Raw genomic sequence first — 12,507 nt, 5'->3', positions numbered from 1 at the left:
ACTGGTGCTTTACCCTGTACAACAAACATCTCGTGCCAGTCTTCAACGCCCAACTGAAAACCAAATACTGACCCCGGTGGATTTATTCAACTTTTGCAACGAGCAACTGCATGGAATCAAGTTTTTTTTTGTTCCAAAAGAACAAATTGACGAAATACGGGTAGTTCAAGAGGAAATGTTCAAAGATGGACATACAATTGCTGGAACAAGAGAAAATCACCAGTTTGTGCCAATTGATGACAAAAAGATTCGCATTTCAAGGGTGTCAAATGACCCTTCATCTTTCATTGCCCATGTAGATGGATCTGTCAGATCAGAAATGCCTTTTGTGCCGATTGCAAACCTCCAGCCAGGGCAATACATTGCCTGCATTTACGATAGGAACTGGTGGATTGGAAATATTTCTGAAATTTCAGTCGACGACCATGATGCATTAATACATTTTATGCATCCTCATGGACCAGCTAGCTTCTTTCACTGGCCTGTGAGAAATGATACATGCTGGATTCCCGAGCAGTCGATCATTGCAATAATTCCAGCACCAGCTGCAACAGCAATGGGCCGACAATACAGCTTCTCTGAACCGATTATGTTGCAAATTCAGCAACAATTCCAGACCACTTAGACTGAACATTATGGCTTGGGAACCAACAAAAGATACCCAATATTAGGCTTGGGATCCTAGGCAAAGACACCCACCCTCAGGCTTTGGAACCTGCGATAAAGAGACCACCCGCGACTTGCCTTGCACGGCTATCGGCCATGGCTCCTAGGCGATGGGGCTGCCAATTCTCGAAAGACAGCATTATTACAATTCTTAATAGGATTATAATACCAATTCTTAGGGAATTGGTTGTGGTATAACCACCATGGACCAACGCAAGGGTTTGAATAGTGCAGTTAGCATTCATTGCGTATTAATAAATAACACCATGTTCAGTGGCATTTTTCTTTTCTTAAATGGAGAGACTCCAAAAAAAAACCCCAATAATCCTTGTAGAGAAAAATGTGCTCTTTCAAATGATAACAGAATTAATATATTTTAGGGGTACCCTTTTGGGGAAATTTGACCTAAAAATAGGTAAAATTCGGTTTTTTTAAGTTTTTCATCATATGTGGGTGTGAATATTTCCACAAATACATATGCTTTGACCGTGATATTGCAGCAATGCAAAGTCATGAAGATGTTTGTTGTACAGGGCAAAGCACCAGTTCCTATTGGTTTTTGGTCTTGTGTTATATATGGGCAAAGTTTGGCATAAATTTTATGCGAGGCGTTTTGCAAGCTACTTTGACACAAAATTGCGGCCGAAATATTGTTTTGTCATAGCCGGTAATAATTTTATCGCGTTTAGCAGCAAAAGTTGAGCTAGTATGCCAAATTTCAGCATCATAGCCAGTATAGAACTCTATAATGGCTATGTGCCAAAGTTTGCAAAATCCTCTTAGCTGAAGTCGCAGGCTTGGGGGGGCCTCCAGTGAAAGGTCAACAGTGCCCAATATATTTGAGATCTGGCCCTAAAAATTTACAGAACCTCTTTTCAAACATACATGTACATCCTTATAAATTTTCAGCAAAATCGGAGAACGTCGAGTGGGGACGATTTTTAAAACTGGTCCACTTGACACGGAATGACCCATTTTTGTCACGAGTGCTTCTTTAAGCCTATTCATTCTAATTATTCATTAGACTTAAGTCCAAGCATTATACTTTATGTTGCTGGCGGCAGCTTTATGCCTACAGATTAGTAATAATGTTTAAAACTTTGTTTGCACTATTAGAAGAGTTGTGTCCAATAACCCTTCCAGCATTACCGGGTGGTTGTTTGGGATCTTAAAATGAAGATCAAAATTTCACCTTTTTAAAATGCTGCAACACACAGATTTTTTTATTTTATTTAAATTACAAATGATATCTTTGCGTAATTATTTAACAACACTTAGACAAACAAAAATGAATTCTCTAATTTCAATGCCAAATACAGTAAGTGTGCAGTGCTTGGCATATGTGTTTGTGTCAGAACAATAAAACAGAGGTTGTACACTACTTTGACATTCATGGCCTCTCCTTAGGATAGGTCATCAATGTCTGATCGGCTGGAGTCCAACACCCTGCATATCAGCTGTTTTTGTTGGCGACAGTCTGAAATGCTTAGTTCGGCGCTGGTCAGTCTTCTGATAGTGGCTGTGGCCTGGTACAGCACACCTGCCTCCTGTTTTGAATGGGAGGCGGATGTGTAATAACCGGCCGCAGTCACTATCAGAAGACAGAGCAGCTTGGAACTGAGCAAGAACAGCTAATCAGCAGGGGTACCCGGGTGTTGGACCCCAGGCGATCAGACATTGATGACCTATCCTAAGGAGAGGCCATCAATATAAAAGCAGTGAACAACTTCTTTAAGGGCAGCTCATTATCCATATCGTAGGTAAGTTTTACGACATTACAATCCCACAGTCCTGTCCAGACACGTTCAGGATTGGCAGGTATGGTTAATATTCATTAAAGTATGACCTATGCATGAGACCTTCTGATCGTGCCCGCATCTTGGCAGGTGTGGGGTTTAGCCTTATTATTCCAGCTCCCCTCCACCATAGAAGTAAGCATCAACAGAGTACCATGTAGAAATGTATGCTTAGTTCTATACAGTTACATTAGACTTGTAGGTAATCTGCAGTTTTGATTTCTGATCTTGAATGTAAGAATTGAGTTTTTCCTGTTTTTTTGTGTTTTCCAGTGTGCGGTGGGAACAACAGGGCAGAAGTCAATCTCCAGAGTGATTGAGTATTTGGAACACTGCTAGGTATCTACATTGACAAACTATTAATGCTGGATAAACTCCTTCTACAAAAGGAACAAGTCATTTATAAGAGTCCATGAAGATGCACTGAGCGCAATTTTCTGTGCGACTTACATTGAAAAGGCAAACAGGACTCCCTTTTAGCCGTCTTATTGAGCTTGAGTTTGCCACTTCAACCAGGTTGCAGCCGAACACACATCGGATTTGATATATAAGGGCCAGAGGTTCTGTAGATGCATTAACCCTGGCTGTTTTAATCATCGCAGTATTTGAGTTCTGTGCAGAATGAATTGGGGTTTCTATTTATTTCCTCTGGATAAGTTTGGTTATGGCCAGTTTAAAGAAAGAAATGTAAACTTGCAAAGAATAACTTGCTGCTGATCGTGCAACTGCTGTTTTACTGTTGAAGTACTGCATTACATTGCAGCCAGGTACAATGCCATCTCAACCGGCGAGAGTCCAAACAACGCTTGAGAGTTTATTTCTGGACAGAAAGCTGCTTTTCCTTTTCTATGTTTGTTTTTCTTGTTTCTGTTTTTTGCTTTGTAATAGGCTTTCAATGCTTCCAAAATGTTAAGAGTTATGTAAAACTTTTTAGGATACTGTTAACAGATTTTGTTTCTTGGCTATTTTGCTTACTCTTTTGTACTAGATGCTTCCGATCATAACACTTTGTTCCAGAAATGTATTTTCTGTATATATCCACTTTAACCCCCTCCTCCACCCCATTTATTCTTAATTTAAGATTTATTGGATACCTTTAAAGCCGTTCTGTTGTCAAATTTTTAAAGCCATGCAGCACCAAATTTTACAGTAGGCGGCCAGAAGGCAAGGGTCGGCTCAATGGAGCGTGCCAGAGCGCCAGTCAGGATAGGCTACTGTCAGTTGTACAAAATGAACTCAGTGGGGATCTATTTTTCTATTTTCAGATTGTCCATCTCAGGTGTCATCTTGTACTAATATAAATGAGAAGGCATTTGCCCTTTACTTTCAGGGAGCATTTTTTCCTTGTTCCTCTGTAACGTTTGCTTGGCAAGGGAAAAAATGCCTTCAGCTGCGCAAAAGGGTCTTTGATCCACTTTCAGACTCTTAAACGTTTTGCTGACATGCACAAGTTTGTTGCACCTTTCGATTATATGTCGTATACTTTTTGCCAACATGCGAAAACAACAAGCTCTCTTTAACATGACACTCAACCTAAGTGTCGGGCATATTCATGCAACCACTTGCAAAGGTCCCTGCAAGCTCAACGCCAGAGAGCGCCTGGATAACCTACTCAAGAGGTGCGAGGATCATGTATGCTAGGTTAAACATTTCGCGAAGAACTTAGATCTCGGATGAATGTTCTGCTGATGTAGATCTGTATACATAATGAAGTGACTCCCAGACTCTGCCGGGGTACAGCTGCTCATTGCAGAATGACTGTAATGGGGAGACCTTACTTAAGCCATATAGTTAACAGCCAAACTGCATCTCTGCCTTTTTTATTTAAGAAAATGAAAATAAACAAAAAAAAAACATTAAAAAAAGTTCAACTAAGGTAGAGGAGCAACGTAGTGCAAGGTTTTGTGTATAAAATTCATTTTTAGTTGCGTTTCTTAGCAATATTTATGCGAAAAATGTTAATAAGATATATTGATTTTGAGACTATTTCTAGAATCATCTAATATTGCACTCTTGCCCATGAAGAGTAAGTGAAGGTTGCATAGTTCTCATGCGTGCAAGAAGGCGAGTATAATTTTCCAAAGAGTGGTTTTCTATACATGTTGGAATATCTCCCACATTTTACTATAAAGTAATAGTTCGGCCTCATTGTACACGGTCATGTCTAGACTGCGAGTTACGACTCCATCCAAAGCTATGGCCCAAGTCACAGCTTTCTGAGGAAGCGAACGTCCGACCCTTACATTACAACTATTCAGCAATGCAAGCATTGGTAACTACTATTTTTGTGGTCACTTTAATTTCTGTAAACTAAACTTCATTGGGGCTTTTCCCACTGCAGTCTTAAATTCTGCTGTCATTAGTATGGAAATTCAGAGAATGTTGCACATGTTATTGACCAGTCTTATTAGTTTGCTGTCGTTCTTTTTTCTTCTTTTTTTTTTTTTTCCCCCAGATCATTTTTCACAGTGAACACGAATATTTGTCTCCTTTTTTATTAATGTTAATATTAAAACAGAAGCAGCTGCCACACACTTGGGTAACGGCTTATCATCAGAATCAGAATATTAAATGCCAGCATGTCAGATCTGATATATTGAGGAAATTGCTGACTACCGTATTTTTCAGGACTATAGGGCACGTCTTATTGTAAGACAACGTAGCAGAAAATAGGAAAAACATCTTTCCTTCTAATTAAAAATGTCCCTGGTGGAGTAAAGAGGGTGGATGAGTCCGTAACACTAGTTATAATGCTTATAAAATAGTGAGGTAATAGATGGTGTCTAATACACATGCTGCGGAGATAAGTTCACATATAGCTTTACATCAGTCATAATTATGAACCCTCTGCAGTGCGTGCAAACATACATACACATCTTTACTACATTGCTATACACACAATCTCACACCTCTGCTGCAGCCTACCCACAGTGTATACACATCACATTTTTAAGATCCTTCCAGGAATGTCCTTTAGCTGTCAGGACCTGTAGTATCCATGATGCTTTAGTGACGTGCAGGTCCTGATAGCGTTCTCTCCCGCCCTGCACCAATCCAACTGATCAGTGTTGGGCTGGTGGAAAGATAATAACTGTACCACTGCATAGTTTACTTAATCATCGAAAAGGATGTCTTTTTAGCGTTCTCAATCATTGGACGCTGCCTCCAGATTTAGGTGCAAACATGCTTTAGCAAAATAAAAAAAACAAAAATTCTCTACTAAAAAGTGCATCTTATAGTGCAAGAAATACGGTATTCCTCCTAAAATATTAAAACCTACAAACAAGATTCTAGTGTTTTTGTCCAGTCTTCATGAACTGTTCTAAAGCATGTTGTAGTTCCTTGGTTATCAGTGTCAAAATAAGACCTATTCCAGACTGCCATCATAGACCTGTACAGTAGGATTTATTTTCCATGAACAACACAGACCAGAAGAACATAACTGCTTCCAGGCATGTGGACATCTGAAATGAGCGTTAAAATGGATTTTAAACAATAGTTTAGCTAATCCGTGAACAAACATTGATCAGAAAAACAAAGTGGCACCTTCATTGTTAATCAAGAGATTGTGCAGATTAACCCAGCTTTGTTCTATTTAACAAAATATAAGCAATCAAAAAATAAGGCTGGAAACCCTAAGTGGATTCATCCAGTCTTTTTTTTTTTTTATTTTAAGTGGTCGTCCTGACATGGGACAAGTCTGCAGTCACTCTCCCGATTTCCCCATGTTAGTGGGCGGTCACATCAGCTCATGTATGTGCTTTGCATACTTACGATCACATGCCGACTAAATCTACCTTCTCTAAATTCACTTTTATTGAAAGAAGCTGAACGAGTCTACACTGCAGTATACAAATCACACATGCTTTCATGTGACCACTAACTATCACAGGGAATACAGGGATGTGAAATGTGAATGCCCACTGCCAGGATTCTGCCTTCGGTAATGTGCATGCTATCAGTATTTTACTATTTTAGCAGCTTGAGTGGTTCCCATATTGCCACTAGAATGTGATTTGCATACTTGCGGTCACGTGCATACTAGCTTCTCTTGCTACTCTGTTCTACTGAAGGAAGTGGATGAGAAGATTGTCGGCACATGACCATGAGTATGCTAAAAGCACTCTTCCTGCCGCATCAGGACCATTTGAGCTGGTAACTGTAGAATCCAAACATTGTGCATTTTTCACAATCTTCACTTTAGCCTGGAAAATCCCTTTAACATTCCCTTCTATACATGAGTAAGCAGCAGTTGTATGTTTGTGTTTCATTTATCAAGGCTAACCATAATTGAGCTTATAGTAATATATTGTGGTGCAGCTTTAGTTTTCCCCAAGCTGTTTACAAAAGTAATGCTGAGGACCAGTTTGCAAAAAAAAATACAACCTTTCCCTGGCGTATATTTATCTACAAGCTGTGGTCACCTTTACATCATGGCTTGTTTAAAACTGAGCTAAATCGGCAATGTCAAGTTCATTTTCTGTTGATTCCTGAAAATCTTGTTGTAAGTGAATAGTGTCGCTCACTGCCGAAGGTGTAGGGTGCTCAGAAAAATAAGCAATCCAAAATGAATATCTCTGGTACACCAAAAAGAATCAACCAACTTTGCTGATTAAATGATTTGTGTAACCCATGTACATTCACACAACCACATGAAGGAGGCTCATATAATCTGTATAAGGGTCCAAAAATATTAAGTTCAATAGACTTAAGACTGTAGCATTACATAGTTACTAAGGTTGAAAAAAGACCTAGGTCCATCTAGTTCAACCTTCCTCCACCAGTTCTACATTTGGTCACAAAGTCATTTATAACCAACAATGTTTTGTGTCCTGAGAAAATCATCCAGCCTTTTTTTAAAAGCTGTTATAGTATCTGCCATTACTACCTCTTGTGGTAGTGTATTCCACAGTCTGACCGCTCTAACTGTAAAGAACCCTTTCCTATTTAGCTGCCGAAATTGCTTTTCTTCCACTCGCAGTGAATGCCCCCTGTCCTTAGTACTGTCTTTGGTCATGTCATAAGTCATGTGCCAGTCCTTTATATTGACCACACATGTATTTATACATATAAATGAGATCTCCTCTGAGACGTCTTTTTTTCTAAGCTAAACATATCTAACTTTTTCAACCTGTCATCATATGGGAGGTCTTCCATTCCTTGTAGTAGTCTAGTTGCCTGCCTTTGAAATGACTCTAACTTCTGAATGTCCTTCTTAAAATGTGGAGCCCAAAACTGGATCCCGTATTGAGAGCAGAACTAGTCGCACCGTCTTGTCAAGCCAAAATGGCCCAAACATCGGTTTCTATGAAGGTACATGGGTTACTCAAATCAGTTAATTATCTAGATAGGTTGACTCTTTTTGGTGTGCCAGAGATGCCCTTTATTTTGGAATCTATTGAGTGCAACGGTTGCCCTTAGGGTTCTGGTATTTGTGACTGCAATAACTGTACTGCACATCCCACAGACAGGTGTGAGCAAAAGCCTAATATGAGAGCAGCCCTGCCTCATGTACAGTTTAGCATGGCTTCTTTGGTGTAACTTCCCAGGGGGCACTGCATACCTTGGTGTGTTCTTTTTTTTTTTGGCTTTGTCCATATTTGTTTGCATTGCTTAAAGGCAAGTACAATTTTTCAAATTTGGAGAGAAATGAAAGCCTAAAACTTCTTCTCTACAGATATGCCAGTGTTTCCTCTCTTAGGTTAGCTCAATTGTATTTCGGTCAAATACCTAAAAGGCTTGAATTAATTGTGGACTGTCGAAACATTCTGTCTGGCTTTGAGCGCTGAATCTGAGCCGGAATCCTGACAGAATGTGTGAAGATGACCTAAATGGAGCAACTTGCAAACTGAAGATGAAAAAGTTAATTCCCCCACCCCCCTTATTTATAATTATTTGATGCTTAATTGTAAAGATGGATGGCTTATATTAATAATTAGCGATCCCCAAAATCCCATCCAATACCTTGTCTGTCTTTAAAGGGGATTTCTGGAAAGACCTAAATAAAAATATGCAAGTTGTGTATTTTAATTTTTCTTTTTGCTCAAGGCTTAGATTCTGTAACCCACAAATAAGAGGCAATGCTTATTCGGGGAGTGGGAGCAGCGGGATCTGGTGGTGTCTGTATAACATGGTTTTCTTTTTCTTAATTCTTTGAGTCTTTGCCCCTGCTATGCCTACTCTGAACCACTGTAACTTCAGCATACCCATAGTTTCTGTGCAGGTACAGTTACTTACATCTGGACCACTCGATCGAGGCAGCGTAATATCAGTCCAAGCCCTTGGGCTTGAGTGGTGATAATTCTGGAAAAAAATAAGCTGAGTTTCGTTTCTCTCAGACAATCGGTTCAAACCTTTATCCTTGAAAGTAAAAACACTTGAGAACTTAAAGGAGAGAATCATTCAGTACAATTAATAATTTTATTAGTTATCTGCCATGGTTACTAGTAAATTGTTTTCTTATTTGGGGCATCTTCCTCCTTTTATGAGAGTGTCTTCATTCTTCTCCACATTTGAAAAACATGGTTGTTTTTTCAGAAAGTGCCTCACCCGAAAACATGGTATAGTAACTCCGCTCTATTTTTTGCATACAACCCATGGTCTCGGATGCCACCACTTCCTATATAGAGCAGCCATGTATTTCTAATTTAGGACAACCCCTTTGTTGGCACAAGCTACACAGACATGAGGAGCCATTTTAAGACATGCAATATATGAATGTCATTCAGCATTAGGTTTTATTTGTCAGTCCTTCACCTAATTTTATGATCTCGAACACCTAGGGGAAATATGTATTCGACTGTAGGTTAAAAAAGTCTGTAAGCTTTCACCATTTATATTCCAGTTCTATGTTACACAAATTACAAATTGTCATACATTTTCCTATTTTCATCGCCGTTGACTTTTTTTTGTCTTTGCTTTACTCTTCACTTACTGCTCGGCATGGTTTTTACAGGATTTAAAAAAAAAATGTTTAGTATGATTTTTTTATCTCCAACGTTCTGCGTTAAGACCAAGCAAATTATATTCTAAGCTTTTAGTGCAGAAGGGTCATGTAGATTAGTGTATTTATTGAAAGACTGAACTTGTTTTTCATAAAGTGAATCTGTCAGCACAATTTCAAACCCCAGGCTTTTTATATGTACACGTAGCTCTTTCAAAGATAATCCAGCTATACCTCTACAAGGTCAGTCTATTCCACGGTTACTGAGAAATCAGTGTTTGAATGGGTATGTAAATGAGGCTGAATATCTGAAGCCTCTGTCACTCCAACTCTATTCCCTGACCAGCGCCACTGCCTCCTACTTGACTGGCATCTCCTTTGGTGTAAGTCACACATCATAATCTGTCAGTCAAGAAGTAGCCGGTAGTGGTTGTGCAACAGACCTGGAGTGACAAAGACTTCAGATCTACCATAGCCATTTATAAATTCATTCAAATGCTGGTTTCTCAGTAAGTGAGGAAGTGACTGGCCATGTAAAGGTTTCGCTGGACTTGTCTTTGCAAGAGCTACAGGCACACATCAGAAGTTTGAGGTGAAATCCTGCCGACTGATTCCTTTTAAGCAATACAGCAGTACATCTGTTCACTTTGTGGTGGTCATTTGTTTATCATTTACTTTTCTTTAAGGCCGGGGTCAGATGAGCGTTTGATAAATCTGAAAAACTAATGATTTTCATACGTATTCCTTCTGAATGTCTTTATGGCATCTCTTCTTATACATCAACATTTAAAAAAAAATCCAAGACCAAATAAAGATTTCTATGTTAACAATTGCAATGTATGTATAAAAATCAGATGCCATACAGATGAGGTATGGGTTCTTTTTGTTTTTGTGCACATTTATTGATTTGGATTGGCGAGTCTCATCCGAAATACAGAAGAGAATGCTGCATGCTGCATTTTTTTTTTTTCTGGGTGAAAAAAAAACCTCATCTAACCAACTCTAGGCAAAGACATTGGTCAGTGTGCAGCACAAGTGCTCTCTGACTTTAACACGGACAGCACATGTACGTATATTACGCCCGTCTAAGTGAGCCTTCGCTCTGAGGATGTGCTCTGGCAAGATGACCGATGCTAGCTGCAGTCTCTTACTTGCAGGTTTGAGCTGTAAACTGTTTTCCCCAAACTTTGGTTTGCCGAAAATCCCCATGAAAGATTTTGCTTTAAGGGTACTTGAAACCTACTTTCAAATGAAAGTTTTAACCATTTTATTTTGTTTGCCGGTGTATATATTTCTGTAAATACAAGCCATTGGAGACTAGAATGGTAGAGTACTTTTCTGAATCCAATCCTATTTTTATTTTATACAGTTTTTCTCAGCTGTGATCTTTGGAGCAAAAGCCAACGGCAGGAAAATTAAAATCAAGTTTGTACCAGTTTCATGAAGTATGTCTTTGGGTTTTTTTGTAAATAATTTTAACTCAAATAAAATTGCTACTTTCAGTACTTAATTTGTTGTCATTATTTTAACCCTTATTGCCACATCCCTTTCAAATAATTCCCTTTTACATGTGCAAAAATATTTTGGGTTTTACTCATGTACAACCCTATTCACACTGCATTTCTGCAGCGCATTCAGTGATTCTATCTGAATTCCCTATTAGGCTACTTTCACACTTGCGTTGAACGGTATCCGTTGCATTGCGTTGTGTGACGGATGCAACGGATGTGTTGCATATAGTGACACAACGGGTCCAACGGATGCTGCAAAACAACGCAATCCGTTTTGTTTTTTTTAGTTTTACCGCCGGCAGACTATTGTGAACGATCAGCTGATCGCTAACAGTAGTCGGCCGCCGGGTGATCAGCTGATCGGTCGCCGACGATGGGAGCGGGGGGGGGGGGCGGAGTGCAAAGTGGGTGAAGCTGAGCTGGGCCATGGCTGAGGACGTTAGTGCCGCAGGAAGTACATCGCCGGGGACGTGTGTGTGCGTGTATACATACGGAGTGCGGGAGGGGGCGGAGCCGAGCGGGCGTAACCAGGGTTCCTTGGTTACCCGATGTGTACCCTGGTTACGGGTGCAGGGAGCCAGAGAGAGCATGCGCAGTGAAATCCAAATGATTCCGCTGCTCAAAAAAACGTTATATGCTGCGTTCCTTTCGCCAGACGCAGCGTCAAAATGACGACGCGTCGTCCGGTGGATGCAACGCTGACACTTGCGTTACAGTGCGTCATCCATACAAATCTATGGAGAATAGCGCAGTGTGTTAACCGACTGCGCTATTCTCCATAGTGACGGACTCCGCTGAACGCAAGTGTGAAAGTACCCTTAAGAGGGCTTTACACACTGCGATATCGGTCTCGATATCGCTAGTGTGGGTACCCGCCCCCATCTGTTGTGCGACACGGGCAAATCGCTGCCCGTGCCGCACAACATCGCTCGGACCCGTCACACATACCTGCCCGGCGACGTCGCTGTGACCGGCGAACCGCCTCCTTTCTAAGGGGGCGGTACGTGCGGCGTCACAGCGACGTCACTGAGCGGCCGCCCAATGGAAGCGGAGGGGCGGAGATGAGCGGGACGTAACATCCCGCCCACCTCCTTCCTTCCGCATTGTGCCCGGGAGCAAGGTAAGGAGAGGTTCCTCGCTCCTGCGGTGTCACACGGAGCGATGTGTGCTGCCGCAGGAACGAGGAACAACCTCGTTACTGCTGCAGTAACTATTTTTGAGAATGGACCCCCATGTCACCGATGAGCGATTTTGCACGTTTTTGGCACGATGCAAAATCGCTCATAGGTGTCACACGCAACGGCATCGCTAATGCGGCCGGATGTGCGTCACCAATTCCGTGACCCCAACGAGTTCGCATTAGTGATGTCGTAGCGTGTAAAGCCCCCTTTAGTGGGGTTATTCAGCATTATTTAATTTTCTTTTGTTATGGGCCTAAGAACTTACCTACCTGTTCTGCCTAGCACTGATCTCTGCCACTACAGACTACACTGACTACTCCTGCTAGCGATTCAGCTGCTTCTGGTATCTTCACAACAACAGCCGTGGCTCTGTTGATGGGGCATAACTGCCGATATGCTGGTTGACAGCC

At 40.9% G+C, this 12,507-nt stretch overlaps 1 protein-coding gene across 4 annotated transcripts in view; it reads left to right on the top strand.

Moving 5' to 3' along the window:
• Positions 1–10,915, top strand: part of WAPL (WAPL cohesin release factor) — a 199,202-nt gene extending 188,287 nt beyond the window's left edge. For 3 of the 4 annotated variants that reach the window (XM_075348989.1, XM_075348988.1, XM_075348990.1), the window contains one exon: positions 2,736–10,915. In XM_075348989.1, the coding sequence (XP_075205104.1) occupies positions 2,736–2,801 (66 nt within the window). In that variant the 3' untranslated portion in view covers positions 2,802–10,915. The remainder of the gene's footprint in view (positions 1–2,735) is intronic. The other variant, XM_075348987.1, reaches the window with a different exon arrangement.
• Positions 10,916–12,507: the final 1,592 nt, after the last annotated feature.

The sequence above is a fragment of the Anomaloglossus baeobatrachus genome, chromosome 5 (genome assembly GCF_048569485.1).
Source record: "Anomaloglossus baeobatrachus isolate aAnoBae1 chromosome 5, aAnoBae1.hap1, whole genome shotgun sequence".
Classification (NCBI taxonomy): Eukaryota; Metazoa; Chordata; class Amphibia; order Anura; family Aromobatidae; genus Anomaloglossus; species Anomaloglossus baeobatrachus.
This window is presented reverse-complemented; position numbering and strand designations above follow the sequence as displayed.